General features: G+C 41.1%; 1 protein-coding gene across 1 annotated transcript; it reads left to right on the top strand.

Annotated features, from left to right (window-relative positions):
• Positions 1–1687: 1687 nt before the first annotated feature.
• tacr3a (tachykinin receptor 3a) lies at positions 1688–23612 on the top strand. The gene is made up of 5 exons (XM_035178296.2): positions 1688–2326; positions 8945–9133; positions 9803–9953; positions 20350–20546; positions 22094–23612. Exons 1-5 carry the CDS (start codon positions 1959–1961, stop codon positions 22425–22427), a joined length of 1239 nt encoding a protein of 412 aa, XP_035034187.1. The 5' UTR covers positions 1688–1958; the 3' UTR covers positions 22428–23612.
• The last annotated feature ends 1646 nt before the right edge of the window (positions 23613–25258 follow it).

Below are 25258 nucleotides of genomic sequence, written 5' to 3'. Positions count from 1 at the left end.
CTCTCATATCTAAATGTATATGTACCATCGCTCATGTTTTCATTTAAACTCCCTTTAAGTTTAGAGTGCTGATGAAAAACGAGGTGAAAATATAAGTTTTGGGGAAAATCCACTTGACTCTAAACTGGAGTCTTTCCATATCAACTGGAGATGTGTTACTTCAGATGATAAAAAATGAGTCATGGTGGCTGTTGTTTGTTGGAAATGTTCACTGAATTGATTGGAGTTGATCATCCATGGAAGAAGACACTGTAACCCATGCAGAGGTTACCATAGCACTAAAGGCTATGCGAGCAGATGAAGGAGGTTTATCCGATGTGAACAGTTGGATGACTGGAGGGGACTTCAGCCTGTTAGCTGTGAATGTTGGTGTGACAGAAAAGGAGAGAGCCACGACCACCCGAGCACATTGGCTCAGCACTGAACATTTCTTTTCTCTCTGGGAAAGAACGAGGATGATCCAGGACAATAAGAGAAGCAAAAAGGCGGTGGCTGATCCAGCTGAAGATCAGGAGTCAACATTTTACAGCAGTGGAGAGTTCAACATGTGGAACTGCATCAAATATTTTAAGAGCACAGTGTAACGTCTAGCAATGTCTGCATTGTGAGTTATTTGCTGAATAGGTCAGACCCTGAATGTCTTTGGAGGCGATCTCCATTTATTTAGACAAAATCATCACTTTTAACAAGCTAGCAACAAACTTAATGACAGGGAGGCTAATATAGAAAAACTGGAATGACTCATGTACCTCTCCCATCAGTAAAACCTTAAAGGATGCAGAGACATGTAGACATGTAGACCGCAAAGGCCGAACCGAAATGTAATGTTCTCGTCTACAGAGGCTTTCCACATCGACGTCACCAGCATGTCCTGCCCTTATTGCTGTTGCCTAGCAACAGAGCTGAAGTTTGACATGATGAGAAAGTTCTAAAGCCCCATGTTTTTTCTTAACATGTGTATACCGTTAGCTGTTAGGTGGAGTTGAAATGTGATACTCAAGCGTTGGACATCTCGTTGCTTGCTTGCCCCATTACCTCTTTGAAAAACAGTTTGTCACTGAAGCCGGGAAGGATCCACTCGTTGGAGCCTTTGTTAATCGGGGATGAAAGGACACTTTTGTCGGCCACATTTGACAGAACCTTCGAAATGTCAAGCCGCTGTGACACAATCGATCTTTAAATGCGACCACTGAATTGAGTCACTGCCACCTACACCCTTACAAGGAGTAGTCCTCTAAAAACAGATATAGGGCTACAGGACTTTATGAACAATCCGCATTGACAATGCAGGCCAAGCCAGGTAATAACTATATTTAAAAAAATGTTGTATTATAATAAAGATGAAATCAATTTGACTGCATATTGGTGTCAGGGACATATAGCACTTCTGCATAATTGGACTAGCACAGAAACACTTTCTGCAATATTCTAATATCCTGTTTGTGACATGCTGCAGATCATCTGAGGGGTCAGGGAAGATAAAGGTATACACTCTGTACACTGAATGATTACATCTTACAGAGAGAGAGAGAGAGAGCGAGAGAGAGAGAGAGCCTGGCCATCTGTTATTCATGAAGTTTAAACCAGCAGCTACAAGTATCAATCAATCTCTTTCACCGCTTGTGCCACTTGTGCGTCACTGAGTGCGCACTGCGCCCTGCCCGCTGCTGCTGCTGGAGGACGACAGGCTGTGCGCTCACTCACATTCAACAGGCACTGAGGGACACTTTAGGTTTTCACTTTCACCGCGTTTCATTTGGGTTACTTTATGACGTGTGGAGACCACACTGAGGGAACCTTTGTTGGGAGTTGTCTGCTTTTTAGCGAGTGGTGATGCTTCGCGCGCAATGGTGCCTGCTGGTACTCAAACCCTCTCCCACGACACTCCACAGCTCCGCACCTCATTAGGTAGATCCGAGTGAAACAAGCATTCAGAGGGAAGGAGACGAGAGGAGAGGATGGCGGCTCCGCACAACGGATCCAACATCACGTCCAACTACACCAACCAGTTCGTGCAGCCGCCGTGGCGCGTCGCGCTCTGGTCCATCGCCTACAGCGTGGTGCTGGCCGTGGCCGTGTTCGGGAACCTGATCGTGATCTGGATCATCCTGGCGCACAAACGCATGAGGACGGTGACCAACTACTTTCTGCTCAACTTGGCGTTTTCGGACGCGTCCATGGCCGCGTTCAACACTTTGATAAACTTTATCTACGCCGCGCACGGGGAGTGGTACTTTGGAGAAGCGTACTGCAAATTCCACAACTTCTTCCCCGTCACGTCCGTGTTCGCCAGCATCTACTCCATGACCGCGATAGCTGTGGACAGGTGAGATGGAGGCACAATATGTCACGAATGACTGATGCTCTCTCTCTCCCTCTCTTTTTTATAGAAGAGGGAGAGGAATAGAATAGAATAGAAATCCTTTATTATCGTATATTGTACAAAGCACGCTACTCCTGGTTGGTGCGTAAAAATCCAATAATACATAAATACAGTTAAAACAAAATATCACAGTTAAAAACAATAAAGATTTAAAAAGAATTAGATATAGTGTCGTAGTCCACAGTAATTAATCAATCACTAAAATTTAATCTGTACACCACATTTCATACAGTGGTATAGACTTAACGTGCTTTACAGTAAAACATATAAAACATTCAACACAACAAGATAGAAAATACATATCGATGCTCCCCACCAATACAACCACAGTCACACATACAGCACATGTGTACAATACAATATAAAGTGAGAATAATAAGATTTAAATATATTTATTATATATTAACATCTAAATAATTTGATGGGTGTCTCTGTAAATCTTATGTGCACTGGAATAGATGAACAGAAAATATCAGTGTACGTATTGAAGAGATACACAATATAAGGTAATGAGGTATATATGGAAGAGCATCTCCAGCCAAGGGTGTAGAATATACCTATATGCCCCGTGCACCATCAAATCCTTACATGAGCAATGAAATGTCCCAAGCACATGCGGCACAGAATTATAGCTACACAGGATGAAAGAATATCCTCGTCACCCTAACACTTTCATCTCGATGGTTTCACGCATGATTGTTCGACATCTCCTTTCCCATTATTCCACTTGACTATGCTCCCTTGGACCAGCAGTGGTGGAAAATTGAATCCTGTGCTTATGACAAGAAAAAGAAAAACAACTCAGATTCATGTTAAGTCTTTTTTGAGGACGCGATGCCCTCCACGCTGCAATGAGCCCTACAATGGAATTAATTCATATCCTAACTTGTGCCCTCATGCTTAAAAAAAAAAGAAGAGCTCATGCATATGGAGTCTCCATTGGTTCAATTGAAAATTCCTCTGATGGCCTCGTGACCCCCCATTATTTAATCAGAGTACATGCTCCCTGCTGACTTACGCAAACATTTATTTCAGTCCCCAGTGGGGAAGTGGGTTATTATTTGTTTGTGCTTTGCATTATTGTAGTGGGAAGGCGGCTGCATAGCAGAGGGGGCTGCTCTCTCTCACTCCGTAGGGTCTTTTCCAAACATTTATTTTTATGTTTCACAGCCACTCAATCACAGACTGTGGCTGTTGTCTCGAGAAGAGTCTCCACGGGTGTGTGTGTGTGTGTGTGTGTGTGTGTGTGTGTGTGTGTGTGTGTGTGTGTGTGTGTGTGTGTGTGTGTGTGTGTGTGTGTGTGTGTGTGCGTGTGCACTAACACCCTTGAGAAGATCACCCTTCCATGCTTTCATGCTCCCTGACTCTCATCCTTTCCGTCACATGCACTCATATTATTCAACTCCTTTTGCTTTCCCACACCCTTTCCGTCTCTCCTTCCTTCTTTGTTCCCTCCATCACTCTCTCTTTTCTTTCCCCCTGTAGTTTTCCAGTAAATGTGGCCATGCAGTCGTCACTATCAGCCGGGCTTTGACACTGATCAGTGGACCGTCAGACGTCATAATGTTTGAATAAAGGGATTAGGCCGATGAAGGAAGCGGCCACAGGCTCAGTGTAATGAAAACAAAGATCATGTAGAAGCTGTAGACACACACTCTCACACACACACGCTGAGTGTCTGTGTGTGTGTGCGGCTTGTGTGCAAGTGTCACAGTGTGTTGTAATATTGTGCGAGGTGTTTTTCTCCTCCGGTACTTCTCCTTGACACAGGGAACAGTGTGTTTCCTCAGGCCGAGCTCTTCCACAGCAACTTCCATGCGTTTGTATTTTTGGTTCGCTGTGTCCTTTCCATTCTGTCAAGTGTGCGCTGAGAAACAGAACATCACCGTGACCCACGCGACGTAGCTGCAACCCCCTGGTCATGCTTTTCGTAACCCCAGTATGGTGCTGTCTCTCCCCTGATGTCTTGAAATGGCATGAGGCCACAGTTCGTGATCATCTGTGAATTTGTCCTTCCTGCTGACTCCCTGTGCCGTTTTTCTTTGGGCACTGCAGCAAAAGATAAACTCCGGTCCAGTGCATGTTTGTGTGTGTCTGTGTGTGTGTGTGTATGTGTGTGAAAGGTAACTGGCGAAGCCTTAAAGCTTTTCATAGTATCACAGCTTGTGACTTTTTCATTTGTCACACTGCTGAATGTGTAGAATGAAGTCACATCATTACGACTGAAAACAGTGAAGTAGTAGCGTATAAACTTCTACAGTTCATAATATATATTTGTTTCAGTATGTGTGGTTGCAGCAGCATTGTGTTAAACAACTTATGTACAGTGTTACTGCACGTGCAATTGTGTACTGCATGTGATAATGAGAATACATCCCTACACACTGACACTGTCACTGTCACACAATCACTGTCTGGAGTCACTCATTAGGGCCACAACCATTACATTACATTACATTACATGTCCTTTGGCAGACGCTTTTATCCAAAGCTACTTACAATTAGTGCATTCAACATCTATTAGTATCTTCAGTATCTTGCCCAAGGACACTTCGGCATGCAGATGGGGAAGACTGAACTGCCAACCTTCTGGTTGGAGGACGACCACTCTACCCCTCAGCCACAGCCGCCCCGCAAAACAACCAGTAAAACATTCACATTATGCACTGAATATATTTACAATCTGTATTTTTCTTTCAAGTACATCTCGTATATGAACATTTCATATGCACGTAATATCTTTTGTTGACCATTCATAACATATGAAGCTACTGTGTGTGCTACTATTGCTTTACTGCAACAATTGGCAACTAAACAGCCTTACCAACAATACTGTTTTCAGAATATTTTCTATAGTTTGTGAGTCATATATGAAGAACGCAGCAGGAGGGTGTCCAGGTCAGATGTGTTCATGACCACAGGACAATGTGCGGAACATTAAGGTGAGGAGTGGTGCCTGTGTAGACCAGCAGGAGGCAGGACATGACATTCAGCTGGGGAAATCACTTTCTTTTTTTGTGTGTACATCGACACCAGCGTCGGACAGTCAAGGGCCGAGCAGCTGAAAGGACACGGTCACACATATGTGAATGTGAAGCCAATATCCGGGGTTAAAGTTCACCGAAGTTGAACTACACACAAAGCCATCCTTCAGATTGCCTGACACAGGAAGTGGATGTTTTATTCGCCTCCTTACTGATTGAGGCAAAGGTTCCCCTCTGAAACATTAAGGACATACAAGCGCAGAATTACTTTTCTTGACATTTATTTTTATCCCCCTTTTACTGATGCAGCACTTGGTCTGGTCCATTTACCAGGCCTTTGCATTTACGCAGGCTCCACCCTCAGCCTCACCTTTCGGCCAAACCAGGAAGGAGGTCTAATGTCGCAAACACAAAGTAACTCAACAGCAATGAAAAATGAATGAATACAACTAATTAGGACTAAACGAAGTAAACTAAATGTCCGCGCCTCTTGTAGAATACATTGCAGTGTCAAAAAGGTAGCAATCAATGAGATTTCACAACTTAAAAGACTGGTTGTGTTTCGTTAGCTTAACGTTACCGGAGATAAAATAACAAAACCGGTGATAATGATGTCAGTGTGCAGGGTGAAGCAATAAACTTAAATAGAATCCATGTAATGAGTGAGGCGAGGCAGCGAATTTTACCATTTATCTTAATTAATAGCCGTGAATACAACCATCACATAATCCTAATCACCAGAAGCTCTCAAATCTCTGTCTCTCCAAGTTGACAAATCTTTGTCGGCATCTTTGAAGTGTGTGACACCTCTTCTTCATCCTGAGATATTTGTATTAAAAAATGTTCACTTTAGTGTGTGTCGTTTGTTAGAAACATCCACACGCCCACTCGACATTTTCCTGATGTATTCTCACCTGGGTAACATCACAGTTTCTTAAAAAAGTCATTTAACTAAACTTGTGCGTTTACTTTGAGATTTCATTTGTCCAGGTCTCTGGATATCGATCTGTGAGATTTCTACCTCCACTGAATATAATGAGGCTTAATGGAATTTTGTTTGTTGCCCAAACAGCGTTGGAAAATCACCAGCAGTGATCAACCGGTGCAGGCAGATGGCCGCCCCCTCTCTGAGATGTTTCTTTAGTTATAAAGGGAGTTTTTTTCTTTCTCCACTGTCGCCACTCTCTTCATATAATATTCTGAGGTCTTAGCCTGACTCTGTAAAGGGCTTTGAGATAATAGAAGAAAAGTCTCATTGAAAACTCTTGACAGTAAGGTCAGTGGTTTATCCAGTGTATTAGGTCACAATGTTGTTGTTGTCACTGAATTATTAATGAATAATGTGTCAATGCTGCCATCACCACAAACAAAATCCAGTCACCTTTATTGTGTTGTGGTGACAGCAGAAATCGTAAAGGTTTATATGTCCAAACTGGGAGAAACTGGCACTCAATAGAGCACAAACCTTCACTTGGACTCTGATTTGATTTTGGTTGCAAAGGTCAAGGTCAAGGAGTCTTCACGAAGTATGTTAATATTTTTCTTGAACATGATGTGGCGTCCTCCTATGGGTTTCTTCCTCTCTTTATTCAAGAGCGTGGTCTTTCAGTTTATTCATGAGAGCAGGACCTATTGATTTCACATTCAGATTTTGTAATGCTTTCCCTCAAAACCCTGCACGCACACTACAACAGCTCCGTTTGTGCTCTAATTTGCTCTGCTTGTGCGCAAACTGTGTGCTTGCACTCAGATATTTTGTTGCCCCTTGAATTAAATTTCAAAGTAAATTTCAAGTAAAGTTCATCCACAACAAGGGCGTAACCTTTTCTTTTGTCAACACTAAACCTGGCATTCTATTGGTTTGGGAATTTTGACAGACTTGTAATGCACAAAGTGTGCAGAAAAAAAAGTGGAGTAGCAGAGGTTTCGTAGGAGCATAGAAACAGAAGAGAAGAGCTGGATCGCAAAAAATATGAGTGCAAGTACACAGTTTGAAAGAAAAGAGAAAATCTAATCTCAAGGATGGGCTATTTGAGTTTGAGTGCAGATTTTTGAGTGACGTTGAAAGTCAATAAGTAAGTTAAAGGCCATGCCTTTGAATAAAGATGGGGAGAAAAAACATTGATCCTTCCACCTAGTTTCGAAATCAATCTGTTCAGTAGTTTTTATGTAGCCTTCCAGACAGGGATGAAAACATAAACCTCTTTGTTGGAGGTACCAAAGCAAACAGTCTGCATGGCCAGATGCCTCTATCGTTAAGCGTTCTTAAGTATTTTTGTGACACTGCTCAGTGAGGGTGGCAGAACATTAAACATCTCTCTCTCATCTCAGGACACTTGACATTTAGTTGTGTGCATAATATTTGGCTACTTGCCTTGAGTCTTCTCTGCCAGTTAAACACCAGACGTTGATAAATGGTGTGTTTACTTGGTATTGTCAAACCACAGTGACACGGCTTCCAAACAGTACGTTGTAGGAGAGCTGCCCTGCGCAGCTGAAGTTATGACAGACTCCCAGGTGGAACAAAAACATGACATGATTTATTATTCTGTTGCTGTAATGTCTCTGTGATTGAGCCCCCTGGATGCTAATGCCTCTGCGAGTGTGTGTGTGTGTGTGTGTGTGTGTGTGTGTGTGTGTGTGTGTGTGTGTGTGTGTGTGTTTATGACTAAGGTGAAGATTGGAGTTAGGTTGGGATTGGGGTGAGGATGAGGATGAGGATGAGGATGAGGATGAGGATGAGAATTATGATTAGGGTGAATATTAGAATTATGATTATGGTGAAGATTATGATTAGGGTGAAGATAAGAATGAGGGTTATGGTGAACATTACAAATAAGATTAGAATTAGGTTTGGGGTAAGGATTTGATATAGGTTTAAACTAAGATTTGGGTGAAGATTACAATGTTGTCAGGTCTAGGGTGAAGATCAGAATTAGGTTTAGGCTGAAGATAAGCATTAAATTCAGGTTATGGTATATCTTAAAATTAGTGATGATGAAGGTTAGGGTAACAGGCAAGGCAAAGCATAATGCCAATGAATGTCCTTACTAAAATCGAAGTGTGTTACTGACGTTGCCCTCTTATTGTTCATTGGTTTGGTATCCTGTAGATCAGCCACTTTTGTGCAAGCTTGTTGAAGCTCAAATAACCGTGACTCTACTGGCTTATACTTGATTGGCCAGCTCCTCTGACATGCTGACGTCCATAAGGGCCAGCGTGCCTCTCAGAATAAAAGCCATCAATTAGTGAATAGATGGGGCATCTTTGTTGATGTCCCTCGGAGGGTTCCAGTCACTGAGGTGACAGGATAAGCTCCAGCCTTTGTGATCAGCCATTGAAAGTCATGTAGCGTCCTTCAGGATCAGAGCTACGATCTCCTGTCGGTTTGGAGTGTATCACGGTGTCGTTCAAACAAAATCTCCTTGAAATGAGTAATCCACCAGAACCCCAGGTTTACAGGATTTGTTCCAGAAAATGAAGAATGACACTTTTAATTATTAAATCGATAATCAGTCAATGATGCCATGTTGTTGAGTCAGTTGTGTATTTTTAACCTCATGAACTTGACCTGCAGGTACATGGCCATCATCCACCCTCTGAAGCCTCGTCTCTCAGCCAAGGCCACCACAGGAGTCATCGTCTGTATCTGGAGTCTGGCCGTGGTCCTCGCCTTCCCCCTCTGCTACTTCTCCAGAGTCCGAACGCTGCCCCGCAGGACGCTCTGCTACGTGGCCTGGCCCCACATGGCCGACGACCCCTTCATGTGAGGAATACTTAGATAAACTCTCTTTAACAAGAAACATTTCAGTTTCCTTTGATACCAGCGCTCCACAACCACAGCCTCTTGTTTGAACTCGTCGCTCCATGTAGGTTAATTAGAATTGAATTACTGTTTTAAAGTTACAATCTACATTTCAGTGCAAACATTGAGTCATTGCATGTTAACTGTTGTCACAGTAGGTTCATTCAGAAAAGGAAAGGAACTCATGTTGAAAGAGCTAAAGAAATGTTTTGTTTTATATATTTCCACTTTAAGCACATTGTGTGTGACTCACAATAAGCCCTTCCATTTACTTTGACGGTGACATTCACACTCTGTACTTAGCTGGACTGTGACTGCTATTTCTAATAAAGGAGGATATGACCTGCGTGTGATGGGAAATTCACAGATGGAGTTTTTTTCCCAGACACCTTGAGTCAGTGTTTTTGTAGCTTATCACCAAACAGTGTGACGTGTGGTGCAGCATCATCCTCCTCGTCCTTGGTAAAACTGTGTTCAAATAACAGTATATTAAACATGACAGTTCCAATCAACTTTCATTTGGTGCCACAGAGCATGAGGCGCAAACAGAAGATAAAATCTGTGTAAGGAAATATCATAATGTGAATATTTCCTAAACACTGACTTCTTTTTCCTCCTTCTTCTTCCCAGGTATCACATCATAGTGACAGTTCTGGTCTACGTGCTGCCCTTAGTGGTGATGGCCATCACTTACACCATCGTGGGGGTGACGCTGTGGGGAGGGGAGATCCCAGGAGACTCGTGTGATAACTATCACGGGCAGCTTCGGGCTAAAAGGAAGGTAAGAGCGCTCCAGGTGCAAATAGAGATCCATACCTTCGAGGATGCAGATATGACTCGGGGCGGTCGAATTAGTAACTGTCAACACGCCAAAGGTCAAAGACCCGGGAATATCTGTCATTTTCTGCCTGTGAGCAGCTCCACGTAGTTATCACCTCGCTTCATCTTTTTCATGATCGGAATTTAAATAGGAGAAATTTGAGGGAAGATGAAGTGTATTTGCCTGTAAAGTGGTGGTTTTAACTCATTGATCCACTTTACCTTCAGGACTTCAGCCTAATTCCTCTGTTAACGTTAATTTGTTTGTCGAGCGTGTGCGGCAGGTAGACGTGCTGCGCCGAGAACATTTCAGCAGAGAAAACCTTGATTCCACTCAACACAACCTTTGAGGTTGTCACTTGTCTTTAGTCAGCTGCTTGTCCATGTGTCCCGACAGACTGCAGTTCTGAAAACCAACCCTGTCTTGAGGCGTTGTTTGTTGAAACATCTGAACCCATGCCCTTTATGTCCCAGGAGTCTGGAGCGTATTCAAGAAAGTTTTTTTTAATAATGTGTTCTGGCACTGTGATGAATGGACAAATAAGAGAAACACACTTTTTGTAGCAGATTAAGAATTAAAATAAAAAGTTCCTCCATATTAACTGAGATGCTCCCCAGTTTCTGTGGACTTTCTCTGCCTGGCCTCCTAGTATGAAGTCTGTGTAAATATAGGATAATTCGTTGTGTGAACACAGCAGGGGATCCCCCCCCCGCTTGAGTCACTGCTAGCGAGTGGGGGCGTTGATGACACTTCTTACCGGTGTCATCGTGATGTAAACATGATAATGTGATCTCCGCAGCGGAGTTAACGCGTCACTTCCTGCCTCTGACTGCTGCACCCGGCTGTTCCACCTCTCCCCTGATTAATTTGTTGCTGTTGTGAACACGTCTGTGCAGAAAACGTGTGCATGTGTGAAAGGAAAACTCTGGATAAACTCCATAGCCAATTCTCCAGATTTCACTCGCAGGTCAAGCCTGAAAACGGCTTAAGACTAATAATACTCTACTGTATGTTTTATGAAAATATTATTGACTTTCTTATGTTAGAAACATCAATTAAATTGTGAACAGAGGAATAGACTTTGGTACTAAGTCCCAAGGGGGAAGCTTTGTAGGATATGAAGGAGACTTCCCCCGGAGCCTGGAAGCTGGTGGTGATGATGAGGACTGAAGCAGGAAGTTGAAACGTCTGATGGAGGGCTTCTGATTGGAAGGTTAAAGGGATTTGACCTGGTATCCACAGTTGAGGTGGTGCAGGGATGGAGGTGTCTGGTTGTGATTGGATGAAAAGAGGGATCAGGCTGCTGGAGCTTAGAAAAGGCTGGAATCGTGCACGTAGCTTCGGGGGCATGCGCAAGAAATCTTCATTCGGCTTTTATTGCTAGGCAACCTCAAGCAGCCATGGTAATTTTCAAGGGAACAAGACGAAATTTGGTTTTTATTTTACTTTAATTATACCTCCACCAATGAAGTTATATTTTCACCCCGGTAATTTATTTAATCACTTTCTTTAACACCCCATTGTTTATTTCTTCCTACATTTTTTTTATCAATTTCTCAGGGAATAATTCATACATCAGATTGAAAAAAAAAGTAATCTTTTGAGGGACTGGTATCTACGAGAGTGGCTTAGTTTATTGAACCAATTTACATTTTCTATTTTCTGAAATGAGTTGCACATCTACTCAGTCTTTACAGATACCTCAGGCATCCCCAGACGCCCGCTGCTCTCGTACAACTCCCCCTGTTTGGTCAACTATGTGATGAATGAACGTAGCAATAAACACCCGACTGATATGAAACACATACTGTGTATAAACCCCATAAACCACTCAAAAGCCACAACATCACCATAATAAGAAAACATAACCAAATGTGAAAAGCTGAGGGGAGTCAATACCAAAGAAAACATTTAATGAACAAACACTTGCAGGCTGACAGTTATTTAAACAAGTGAGAAAGTGAAGCATTTATAAACAGATTGTATCCAGACGCTCACGCACCTCAGGTGTCCACTGACCAATCACTGCTACATCTTCTACAGTATCAAACCAGTGAGTGGTCAAAAGCTGTAAGGTACTTTTCTGCATCACTAAAAAATCATAAAAATAGGAACAGACACAAGTGCAGCTCCCAGACAAAACTCTGCTTTGACATTCTTTCCTTTTCACTACATATCTTCACTGGAAAACATTACTTTGCTTCTAATCTCGTCATTCGTGTAATGTTGTGAGTGCTCCACAACTGCCGAATGCTCCAGAGCAACCACAGGGTCCACGTCTCCTTTGCTTGTCTCTGCTTGAGCTCTACCTTTCCTGAGCATCAGTATCGGCTTCACACGCCTCGGGTTGTTATTTCTGAGTCTTCCAGCTGGAAAATGAACCTTTAGGGAGGTGAGATCCAGAGCAGCTGCACAGATCAATAAGTGAATATATATGTTTGTGTGCTGCTCTCTGTGCACAGGAGAACCCATGTTTTTATTCTTCTCTTCATTTTCAGTGTTATTTTCTATATTTTAGTGCCTTGATAAAAAAAAGTAGTTTACATTTTGTGTATATGTTTGTTTGAGTATGTCGTGTTGTGGTTGCATCGTGCAGTGTGTTTGTCCTGGGGATGAATGTCATGAGGGTGGAGAGTTGAGTGCTCGTATGCTCTGGTCAGAACAGGTTACAGAAGAGAGCACAGCCCAGGGCAACACTGCCAAGCATCACAGGAGTAGCTGGTTCGAAACCTTATGTATTAACTGTATCCCAGAAAACCCTGGATAAATAAAAACATTAAAATCAGTGGGATGAAGTAGTAGGAAAACACACAAGTAAAATCAACTAGACGGCCTCCACAGGAGTCAAAAGAACTGCGACAGACACATCACAGACACTGAGAGACTGCAGTGACTTGTGTCGGTCAATCTCATGCATGTCAGATGGAACGATTGGCTTCTATTTTAATCAATACAGCTGTTTACTAAGGCTGCGTAATGACACATTTGACAGATGCTACATCCCCATTAATACGACCTTTGTTTATGCTCCAAGTCTGTTTCCCTGCATGTTAATGAAGTTAACAGTATTTCTCTTCGAGTGCTTCCAAAGACAGAACCACAACTCAGTACTGCGCCTGAACGCATCCTGTTTAGACTTGTTATATAAATGGAATAGCTCTGCCCTACTTGTCAATGATTATAAATCATCACTGTTATTTTAACCCATTACAATCAGCTGTGGTTTGACCAGACTGTGCTCTTGTTTGACCAAAGATATCAATTTAAATCAATTAAATAATCAGTGACGTCCCCATGACCACTCTTCTTCTATGGTTTGTTGAACAGTGACGATTATGTCTTCAAAAGCTGCTGTGACTCACACAAGAGGTCCATGCAGTCAAGTTTTTTAGGTCACCAAGAGGAAATGAAGTAATGATGCAGTGTCATTTTTTATAAAGATCTAACTCCAGGATTTTCTTGAGTTTCACCTTGATGACACATTCCTCTGTGATTTGATAGGAAGAAATACAAATACATCTTTTTTGGGATTATTTTTCATCGTCTCTATTGAGAAAGAAATTCACAAGACTGTTGTATTAAGTGAATCCATTCTACGGTAATCACCACACTGCAGGCGCACTACTTTAAACTCACAGTGGGGGCTGACCGGTCATAACACTGATGTATGAATCTTTGAAATCAGTTTAATCTGTGCTCGTTTTATTGTTGAAGCACCATTGGTTCCTCTCTGATGACTAAGTGTGTAGGTGGTCCATGTATTACTCATGTATTACTCTTGTTATGTCAAAATCTGTCACACTATGGGGACTTGTCTACCTTATGGGGACAAAAATCAAGTCCCCATAACGTAAATCATTACATTTTTAAGTGACAGCATGTTCTACGGTTAGGTAAGGTTAGGTTTAGATTAGCGTTAGGCAAGTAGTAAATATGATTAAGGTTAGAGTAAGTCTCCAGTAAGTCAATCGAATGTCGTCTGAAGTCTCGGGGACGTGTGTGTGTGTGTGAGAGGATTGGGATGGATTATCTCTGCAAAATCTGATTTTTCCAGAAATTTAGTGTCAAGCCAGTGTGTTTGTGTGTCCTGCCAACCTCCGGCAATAATGGCTCTGCTCTAATCCCGACTGGACAGGTGTCAATGGAGGTGTCTGCGAGACGAGCTTAGGTTTGCACAGGCGGGAGCTCGGCCTTCTGCCGTAATGGAAATCACATCGGAAACAGTTTTAAGGGTCAGTCAGAGTGCCACTCTATGATAGAATAGGAGTTGGCTGCTTTCCTTTGAGAGTAAATGGCGGCCTTAAGTAGTGGGACCACAGTCGAGTAACCTCCACTGCTCTTCTGTTCAAGGCAAAAATTGATTCTCTGTCTGTTTCACACCTTGACAAAGGCTCCTATTGAAACACCACAGCACCTTGGATCTTCCTTTCTTTCTTTCAATGGCACATAACTGACTCAAAAGAGCAAAGACTCACTATAAAGCTGTGAGTCTCCTTTGAATCACATCTATCATCTAAACGTTTATTTCAAGAGATGTTTTTTGAGGAAGCGTAGGCGCTGCCTCAATTATAAACACTAGCAACCCTTTTCCCCTGTGGAATAGTTTTTACATTATTCTATAGCACAGAAGTGAGAGGGAGACGTTCATTATATCTGATACTTTGGGCACATTTTGCTGAAAGTATTTCTGTATTGTACTCGTATAGTATTTTTACAACATCCAAGGTGGATGGTGAACATACACACAGGATTCATGTCCTGCTTCCTGTGTGTTATAGGTTTGTAGAGTAAAAAACATTTAGCCTTAAAAATGCTGAACTGCAACAGCAAAAAATTACATGGACTTTGCGTATTGGTCAAAACCGAGTACCGTTCTGATACCAGTGCATTACAGAAAAAACACAGCTCTTGAAACTGAAGTCTTGCATGTGGTGCTCAGATCTTAGCTAGCTGTGGCTAACGATACACTTCTTCTCCAGTGCACTGTACTGCCATCTACAGTACCTGCAGATGGCAGTACAGTGCAACTGCTCTTTAGTATCGCCGAAGAAGTGACTTCCAGGGCGAAAACATTGCAGTTTTATGTGGGTGAAAGTACTTTACTTGATGTGGTATCAGATTGCTACATAAATTAGCATACTCGCCGATGCCTGACCCGGCCTTTTGAACAGTATTTAACGGAATTTCTGATGCTGGTATCGGAACATCTGAATATTTCAGTAAAATTATCACACGATTATTATGGGTGCTGCAACAAGCACTTGCCTCAGGGGGCCATAAGCTGAGGGGTCCCTGATAATGTTAGTGCACACCAATGACAATTAGGGCCCCCCAGGTCTCTTCTGCCTATAGGGCCCCCAAATTACCTTGAAATGCCCCTGTCTCTACCAATGATCTTGCAGAAGAGTGTCTATGAATTTTTTGTATAGTAATGTTTAGGCACTCTCTGCACTTTGTTTTGGTTCTGGGTTTTGTCTTTATTGTACCAAATGATGAATTGTTGATAGAGCTCCTCGTGGCTTGGAGCTAACTAATGGGAAGTCATTTATGGGATTAATGAAGGAACATAAATCTAGTGCCGGGGCACCCCCAAGACTGTTCTGGTTTTAAAATCTAACTCAATATCCATTCTGTATGATAAAAAAGCTCATTAGCATGCGAGGTTCATTACGGTTCTTTCAAAAGCCAATAAGCATTGAACTAATAGGTTTTCCTCATGCACTTCCATTTGTTTCCCACTGCTCACTTTGATTTATATGTGAAACACAGTGTTGACTGAGTTTGTATGCCAGATACAGAGAGTAAAAACAAAGTGTTTGTATGGTGTTTGTCTGTAAGTTGCTCTGTTTCTGTTTCAGAGATGTTCTTTCACAGCCATCTCTCATTTGCTTGCCTGCTGCCGTCCAGTTATGTTTTGAGAAAACTGCCTTAGTCATAAAAACTTCATCTAGTCATCTTGTTAAAATCTAGTCATCTTGTTAAAATTGATGGAATTCACTCACAGACTTACTCATTCATATTTGGCATGTGGCAAATTCTCCACACGGAGCAGCTGTTTGCTGTTAAAGACTCATTTTCTGCATTCAAGGATTCTAAAACCTTGCTCTGTCCTGAGGATTTGTATGAATGCAGATGTTTGTTGTCAGGGACTGTGCAACAAGCAAAACCTTGCATGTGTTTTGCTGCTGGTGGAGAAAAAAACACAGAAACGCTATCTGCACTGGGTCCTGTAGAGTGAAAGCTAAACAGAATCCTCTCCTGCTGGGGAGTTAAATGACTTAGACTGATGACTCGTCGTTTTGTTCACGTTCTGTTTTATCTCCAAATGATGTTTGCTGGAGTGATTCAAAGGACTCGTTTTGAATGTAAAGGAATTGGCTTATTTTCTGTCTTGCTTTGAAGAGGGAAACAGTTTCGTTGCTATGTGTAAATAACACCTGAACAGCATCTCAAATGCTCATTAATCAATATATATATATATATTCACATATCTTGTTTGTTTCAGCCAGCCACTTAATGTGGATAAGATTGTGTGTTAATGCAGAATATGTACAGCATAATAAAGGTCTGGTGTCTAGACGTCGACCCACTCATACAGCAGGGAGTTGGAAGCTATAATATAAATAACACATCCAACTCTAACGGTGACGAGTAGATTTTAGTTTACTACCATTTTAAACTATTTTCTCAAGCTGAGGGTTAGTTCAGAGGTTGGTTGGCACCATGCATAATTTTCCTTCCTCTTTTCCTCCATTTACCAAATATTCCTCAGAAGAAATTCCTAAGAAACCCAGTTATGCAGCTTTCTCAATGATTCTCACATTTACCAATGTCGTTTTTGTGATTTATTCTAATTAGTCAAGAATTAAAATCCATGCACACTCCAGAGCACAATGAGCACTGACATGTCTGTGGAAATTAATTGGGTGATGCATTTTTTACACTTCTGCAGACAACACAAGATGACATTATAGGATTTATACTACATTTAATTTTGTATAATTTATAATATTTCTTAATTAATGTGGCATTTACAACAAAGCATCATAGTCTTAAATCAATACACACTGCAATGCCACTTTAATTCACTCATAATTATATTGTATATTAATTAGGATACATGGTGTCCAATAATCTGTGATTGATTGCTCTGGTTTCAGCGGTTTTTCCCTTGCACAAAGGTTTATTTACTGACCCAATCCTGACCCTGGTCAAAAGACTGCAGTTCATTACTCATTTAAAAAAGACTTGAACGTGACTGTGATTATTCATAGAAATATCAATTATGATTGACAGTAATTTATGTCCCACTGGCTCTTTGCATAGGTTTTTATTATTTATGCCGTTTTATCTCTTGAAAACAATCAAAATGTTCATGTTTTGTTCCGTCTGACAACTTTCCCCAGCTTTTAGGGTCAGATCAGTGATCAGTGCATTTTGAAACCCAGTTTCATTAAAACAGATAAAGGGAATCAGGCTTCACATCTCATCTTTTCCATCAGCACCTTTATACTCAACCTCAACATGTGTGGCCCGACAGCCTCCTCATTAGAAAACATTCCCACAGCGTCACATTCCACATTCTAAAACCTCTCATTAGCTCCATAAAAAATCTCTGTTAAGTTGCATATTGTCATTCATCTGAGCTTCTTAACACTAGACGCACGACATTTTCTTTATTCATTAAATATTGGTGTTTTGACATTCTTCTTATCCTTTTTAAAAAGAATGGCAGGAGTTTTTTACATTTCAGTATTGCTTTAGATTTAATCATAGTCCTAGAGATGGTAAAATATTTTTAATATAAAACTCTGAATGAGCTCATCTGAGGAAGAAGAGCGAGGAAGACTGTGGATTAGATGTCAAGCCCGAAACCTTTACGCTTATGTACTGGATTTTAGAGTAAAATACTTGAGGAATGCAGTATTTTTTCCTGCCTATGAATAATGTGTAATATTTTAGGCAGCACTAGCTTGGTTTAAAGATCTTAAAGAAATACAATGCCTACTTTTTTCTCCTCTGGACTGTTTAAAATTGGCTCACAACACATGTAATAAGTTCCCTACTTTTATAATGTGATGTAAAGTACTTACATGTCAAAACAATAGGTTTCCTGTGAGGACTGTGGTAAAGCAGACACACATACTCTGAATGTTTTGGAATCCAGCTTCATACAAAGTATCCTATGTGTAAATACATCATAAATTAAATGGATTGTATTGAGTTCTCTGGTATTTCAGATATGAACAGTTAAAACAAGACACGAGAGCAAATGTGGGTTTCTACCTTCGGGTTATTTAGCTTGGTGAAAAACCTGATTCCTCAAAAGGATGGGGAACCCGATGAGAAAGTGAATTAACAAGAAACCTGATTGAAAAGATTCCAACACTATAGCTTCAGTCTGAATTATCCAACACTAATTACCTGTGTAGTCTGTTCCCCCGGAGCTCCATTGTCCAAAAACATCAAATGTGCTTAAACAGTCTGCTGCAAATTATTTTTCTAAAGCTAAAGTGACACACTATTTAATTGAATCCTTTAAACAAATTTAAAGGATATATATATTTTTTTAAGACAATGTTCCCGGGTTGGGTTGATGCCATTTTTTGGTTTCCCTCCTTGTTTGCATGCAGGGATTTGGACGGGTACTTTTTTCTCCCAGTCCAAAGACCCGCAGATTGGACTCAGGTCAATTGGAGATCGTAGATTGATCGTAGCTGTTGTTGTGAGCATGAATGGGTCGAGATGGATGGATGAACTACCTTTAAAATGGAGTTTTCACTGTTCCAGAGACAGAGACAGATTTGACTGACACATATAATTTTGAATAAGTGCATCAAACCCTTCACATTCCTTTTAGAACTTTCTCCTCCTAAATGCTGTAATACGCCTGTTGGAGGCTTCTTTGGTAAAAGTGCTGTACGTCACCTGCGACAGAAACATTTACACTTGCACTCACGCCAATTTGAGCCTTTACGACTCTTCAGTTATTCCTCTTGAGCCGCGTTCGAACCCCCATCACGTCTTTAGAGAGACAGCCTCCATGCACAATGTCATCAAACAGAGAAAATACTGACTGAGTGCTTCACCTCTGTTCAGCCGCCACCTGGCACAGTTTACAGCACGGTACATGTAATGTGGTAAACGTCTTTGAAACATGCACTCGAAAAAAAAAAGTGGGTTGTCAGGATTTCTGTTTACATTTCAGCAAGGACGCAAACGTGTCTGTTTTGTCTCCAGGAGAATGACTCTCCAGTCACACAGTTTAATAGGTCGTGTTCCCAGCTACCACCCAGAGAGAAGCCACTGCGGTTTATTCCGTTCACGTCCAATAAGAAACATGTATCAGTCGATAAACTATTCAGAAATTATGGAAAATTGCTTTCTGGGATCTGTTGAAATGACACGAGAAACGACGAGTACAAAAACTGTAAAATAAATCTTAGAAAAAGTAATGTTAATGAATTTTAGTAATATTGTTACTGTTGTTCTTCAATGTGTTCACACATACATTTTTTTTCTATGTCTTTTCTATATAATATCATATTGGTCGGTTTTGACCGGGTACGGAACAGATGGGATTTTGTGCCACTGTGTAAAAGTTAAACAATGTTAAATGTTGAATAAAGTAATCCGGGATGAATACAACAACATGGTTCATGTGTGTTTAAAACAATTAGGCCTACTGGCAAATCAAAGTTCTGAACTGTTAATGTTCACAAGGAAATAAATTGTTTAAAAAAACGTTTATTATGGATTTACAATCATCTGTAATTGGAGGGACTGTTCTTTACATCCTTATATGATTCTGCACATGTAGATAAAAGGCCAACGTAAGGAATAGTGAGCAGGATTTATTAAAAAGTGAGGTTATGGAGGTCAAGTTTAACAAAAGGCACGGAACAGCAGACATTACACTGACTGGTTCTAACCCTTACTCTGACCTAAACCTAACCTTAAAACATATCTTCACCTTAAGATTTAATAATTGACGTTCTGGAGACTTCTTTTGGTCCCCATAAGGAAGACAAGTCAAAAGAACATGATTAATACCTGGAACACACACACACACACACACACACACACACACACACACACACACACACACACACACACACACACACACACACACACACACACATCCAGATACAGGTGCAACCAAAATACTGTAATTCAGGAAAGCACTGAAATTACATGCATACATCATTTCGTGAGAGGGTGACAGAGGGTAGTCAGTTGTTTTTCTTTCCTATATAATTTTCACCAGCATGCACACTGATATCCCTCACTCCGCTTCTGTCTGTGTTTCCATGGACACCGCTTGCACCCACTCGTTCGCTCCCTCTCTCTCTTGCAGGTGGTGAAGATGATGATCATTGTGGTGGTGACCTTTGCCCTCTGCTGGTTGCCCTATCACGTCTACTTCATCGTGACGGGTCTCAACAAGCGTCTGAGCAAGTGGAAGAACATCCAGCAGGTCTACCTGTCGGTGCTGTGGCTGGCGATGAGCTCCACCATGTACAACCCCATCATCTACTGCTGCCTCAACAGCAGGTGGGTATCGACCGGGTTCAGTGGACAAACTACTAAACACAAAGGGGTTACAGTGGAACAGCTCGACTTCAACACTGGTACTGACTGAGAGGACACAAGTTGAATTCATTCTATTATCATGCTGATCAAAAAGATAAACGCAGAATTCAGTTTTTGAATTTTGACGTAAGAGTTTCTTTTATTTCTTTGTATTTCTATGGTAGGAAACAAAAAATAGCCTGAATGGGTCTTATAGTAATAGAGAAAACAGAGCTAATCCATAGGCTCGACAGACATGGCTACAATAAAATGTCTATAATTAGCAAATAGTATCCTGACAATCCTTCAACTGGGGACAGTAAAAGCTGAAGTTGGACCAAATGGCAAGATGCCACAGCTGATGAGAGACGGGAGTCAGCTATCAGCATCCTGTCCATTAAAGCTGTTGCCAGACATGTTGGCTTTTCACAATTATATCCGTATCGTTTATGTTTACATTCCATGTAAGAAAAACATGTGTTTACTTTTATTAATTCAAGTCATTTGTTAGTATTCGTGTTCTTTTTATTCATTGAATCAATTTTAGGTTTAAACTGTAAAATATCAAGCCTCAATAACATTTCCTTGTCATGATTGTTTGATAATGACATCTTTGGAATCATTGCATTTTAAAAATATATATATATTTTACCACTAATATCAGCATCAGCCCCCAAAAACCGTACTGTTTGTGCTGTAATTAATATTTTTGTTCAGTGTGCATCACATCACTGAGTGTAATCAATTTGTTTTCCAGATGATAAAAGCTGGATTCCTCATTTACAAACTCAAAGTCTGAGCTCTGTCAGAGCTCCTCATTATCTGCTAATGGTAAAGAGAAACCGTCCATGGTGCTTTTAACTCAAGCGTAAACAAAAATCCAGTTTAATGACACGGGAAAGGAAAACAGATCAGTTTCTGTAGGTCAATAACATTTCATTATGTTGTTTTGTTGCATTGACTCCATGTGTCCCTCTGATTTTCTCTTATTTACTACATAAATACTTTATTTGTGTCCTCCGTTCGCTTTTGATCTATTAGACCAAAAATATCGTTTTTCGAACGGTGACATGCTTTTGAAAAACATTGAGAAATGAAATTTAAGAATGCTTTTGGAAATGCAATGTATTTACAACAAAACGGTAGAAAAAAACTGAAGATTTGCTGTGACAGTACTTCTCACAAGCGTGTGGGATGTTTAATGGAATACAACCTCAATACATTAAACCTCCAGTTAACTGTGGAGTACTCTCACTGTAAATACTGCACTCCCACACTCATTGACATCATTTACATCAATGCACAACATTTAGATGTAAATTACTAACAGTGTTTTCACAGCTTCAGCTGATCTGATTGCAATCTCTTCTCAGCCAAAGAGTCAATCTTGGGCACAGCACAGTATTCAGTGTATGCTGCTTCTAAGAAAAGAAACCATGGAACCTTCTATATTATTAAAATGTACCCATCAGCCAGGTACGTTCCATATGTAATTTTCATTAGTTTCCCATTTCTTGGCCCCCCTCCAGGTTTCGAGCAGGCTTCAAGCGAGCGTTTCGTTGGTGCCCCTTCATCAAGGTGTCGAGCTACGATGAGCTGGAACTGCGCTCGACGCGGCTGCACCCGACACGCCAGAGCAGCATGTACACGCTGTCGCGAATGGATACCACCATGGTGGTTGTTTACGACCCCGCTGAAGGTGACGGCGGCCCCGGTGGTGGCTCTGGGAGGAAGCACTCCCTGTCCACGAGGAAGAAGAGCTACATCACGTCTCGCCACACGGAGATCACGGGATGCAACGGCGGCAGTGGGAAAACACAAAATGGAGGTCCTCCAAGTGCTCAACCCGAGGAGTTCTCTTGAGGAGCTTGTCCATAGACGTGACATTGTACACACACACACACACACACACACACACACACACACACACACACACACACACACACACACACACACACACACACACACACACACACACACACACACACACACACACATGTATTTAAAACATATATACATACAGTATGTACAATTATACATTGTACATACAAACGGTGTACGTGGTTATTGCTGAGCATTTTATCAAGTGATTATTTTAACATGCAGCAAATTAACATATGGATATGAAGATTATTGATTTCCAGGGGCCTCAGGGCTTGTGGTTCTTAAAGCCTCTCTTTGAAGTGACTTTTAGTAAACTGTTTTCAGACATGAACTCCAGAAAATGTTCAACCCGGACTTTCTCCGGATTTTCCTTTTACATAAGAAGGCAGCAGGAGATTGTCAGGGGGTTCAGGGGAGGGGTGGCGTCTGGGTCGAGCATAAAGGAGACAGGACATGACGTATAACTTCTGCTGCGGAAATCCCCGTGTTTTTGGTTTGCAGCACTCAAACAGCCAAACCTTGCACTCGCATGTCTTTTCAAGTTGACATCTTCGTCGTCTCCTACATGTATGGCTCCTCTTTTTCTGCCTGAGATATTTGTATGGTTTTTGTTTGCTTTTCTTGCGTCCATTGCATGTTACAAATGTCTTAAACTTGTATTCTCACATGGGCACACTTCTCTGGAGTTGTTACTTGGGGGCTGATGGGAGAAACTCTGGAAAATTTCAGGAGAAACTGACTCAAACATTTGCGTTGTCACATGCAGCCCCTTTGGACAATTCCAGGAGGAAATCCGGTGTTGGGTGCATGTCTGAAAGCAGCTCTACTTTCATTGTTCTCATCATTTTTCTTTTCATTTTCACCCATTATCCTTTAATATAAAAAATCTGCCTATATGAGTGTAACCCATTATCTATTTGAATCTGTTTAATCATCTTTTCCCTACATTGTACAGTTGTACAGTATGTTGAATATAGTCAAATTTACTTAATAAGTAAAGCCATTTAAATACGTATTGAGAAGCAGAATTGCTCCACTTTATGTAGATATAATATATTATAGTGTATAGTAATATAATATTTTGTATGAATGATATCTGCAGAGAGGTGAACAGGTTAACAAATCAGAGACAAAGACACAAAATGAATGCTAGTGACTGGGATTAGTGTGTGTGTGTGTGTGTGGGGGGTGGGGTGGTGGGGTGGGGGGGTGGTGTTCTGATAGGTGGGATTAGGGCCCGCTCCATGTCTGTGCCCACAGGTCTGTCATGTCATTATCTGTCCACACTCAGGAGCAGCCTTAACAACACACTCGACAGTGTTTACCTTGAACAGTGTATTTCAGGTGCTTTCCCTTTAAGCTACATATTCAAGGTTCCTCTTATCCCGTCAGGGCTTTCTCTGTTTTAATAAATTCAACATTTATCTCTGATTGCAATTTAGTATTTAAATGCAGTCAGCGCACTAACGTTTCAATCACAAGATTTAGTCTATAGGTAATGAAATTAATTACTTCTGCTTTGACTCAATAATATGCCGGAATGGAAAAGGGGAGAATCTGAAACTACATGTATGTGACAGCGATTGTAATCATGTAAGTGCACCATTGCTTTTATTTCCATCTGTAAGTATTCACTCGTTATGTCCTTCAGAGGATGCACTCTGCGTCTGGTTCACCCTGAGATGTTTGGCTCCATTCACCATGTTGCTCTCTGAGTTTCTCTGAATGTATTGAAATGGAGTTAGGCTTTTGATGACGTCACTGTAGGAAAGTTTCCTGGAAAACTGGCGCTGAGCCAGAGGCGAAATCCAATGTACATTTGTAGCCCATGAAGGAAAAGGTTGCTGGAGAATTAGATGATTGAAAAGCAAATTAACCAACTAGAAACCAGTGGAGCAGTGTCCATCATTTTCAACATGTTATCTAAGTGAAGGATACAAAATAAAGGTACCTGTGCAGTGAAATGCAGTTAATGTTTGTTCTAATGCTCTGTAATGTTCTTTTAGATACAGTATATGAGTACACGTATACGGAGTACACTAGTAGTACATTGTGGGCTACTGTTCTTGGCTCCTGGGTTGTATCTAAATTCAACTCCTTGTGTGGCTGGACATCCTGGATCCTGTTTTACACCCCGTGCAAAGTGGAGCCAGGCACAAAGAGAGTGGCCTTGCTAAGTTTCAGACTGACACAGTTGTCATAGTCACATCCACATTGTTTTAATAGCAAATCCACCTCTCTGAGCGTCCTTGAGCATGTGCGTCTTAAAGGTGTTGTCAGGCACACCTGGGGTTTAAAAAGGGACGACACTCACCTATACTCACCCTAAACACACCTATGATTATTTAAAAGACAGAATAGAACTCTTCTGAGCCACATGCCTGGTACAGTCTGGACATGAGCAATAGTGCAGCCTTTCAAGCTGGGTTTACAATACAATCGAGGAAAAAAGGTGACGGGAAGGATTATATAAATTGAAGGGAATAAAAAACACAGAAATGACCAATGACGAGGGCGGAAAACATTTATCATGTTTGTGAGATTTCCTTTTTTTCAGTGCTGGCAATGAAGCATAATATTAATCGTGACCTTATCAAAAGATTCCGTGAAATATTTTTTGAACTGCCAGTAGCAGTAAAAGCTGAATAGTTTTGACTGTATTATACATGTTGATTAACAAAGACATTATAAATAGAATTCAAGCTTGAATCTTATTGACCAAAAACGTAGGAACTCAATGTAATTGTTTTAATTGTTCCTTCCAACATTTGTTTGAAGACTTCATGAAAGTATTTACTAAAGAATGTGAA

This window comes from Hippoglossus stenolepis, chromosome 2 (genome assembly GCF_022539355.2).
Source record: "Hippoglossus stenolepis isolate QCI-W04-F060 chromosome 2, HSTE1.2, whole genome shotgun sequence".
Lineage (NCBI taxonomy): Eukaryota > Metazoa > Chordata > Actinopteri > Pleuronectiformes > Pleuronectidae > Hippoglossus > Hippoglossus stenolepis.
The sequence above is the reverse complement of the archived record's forward strand: the minus strand, read 5'-3'. Positions and strand labels throughout refer to the sequence as shown.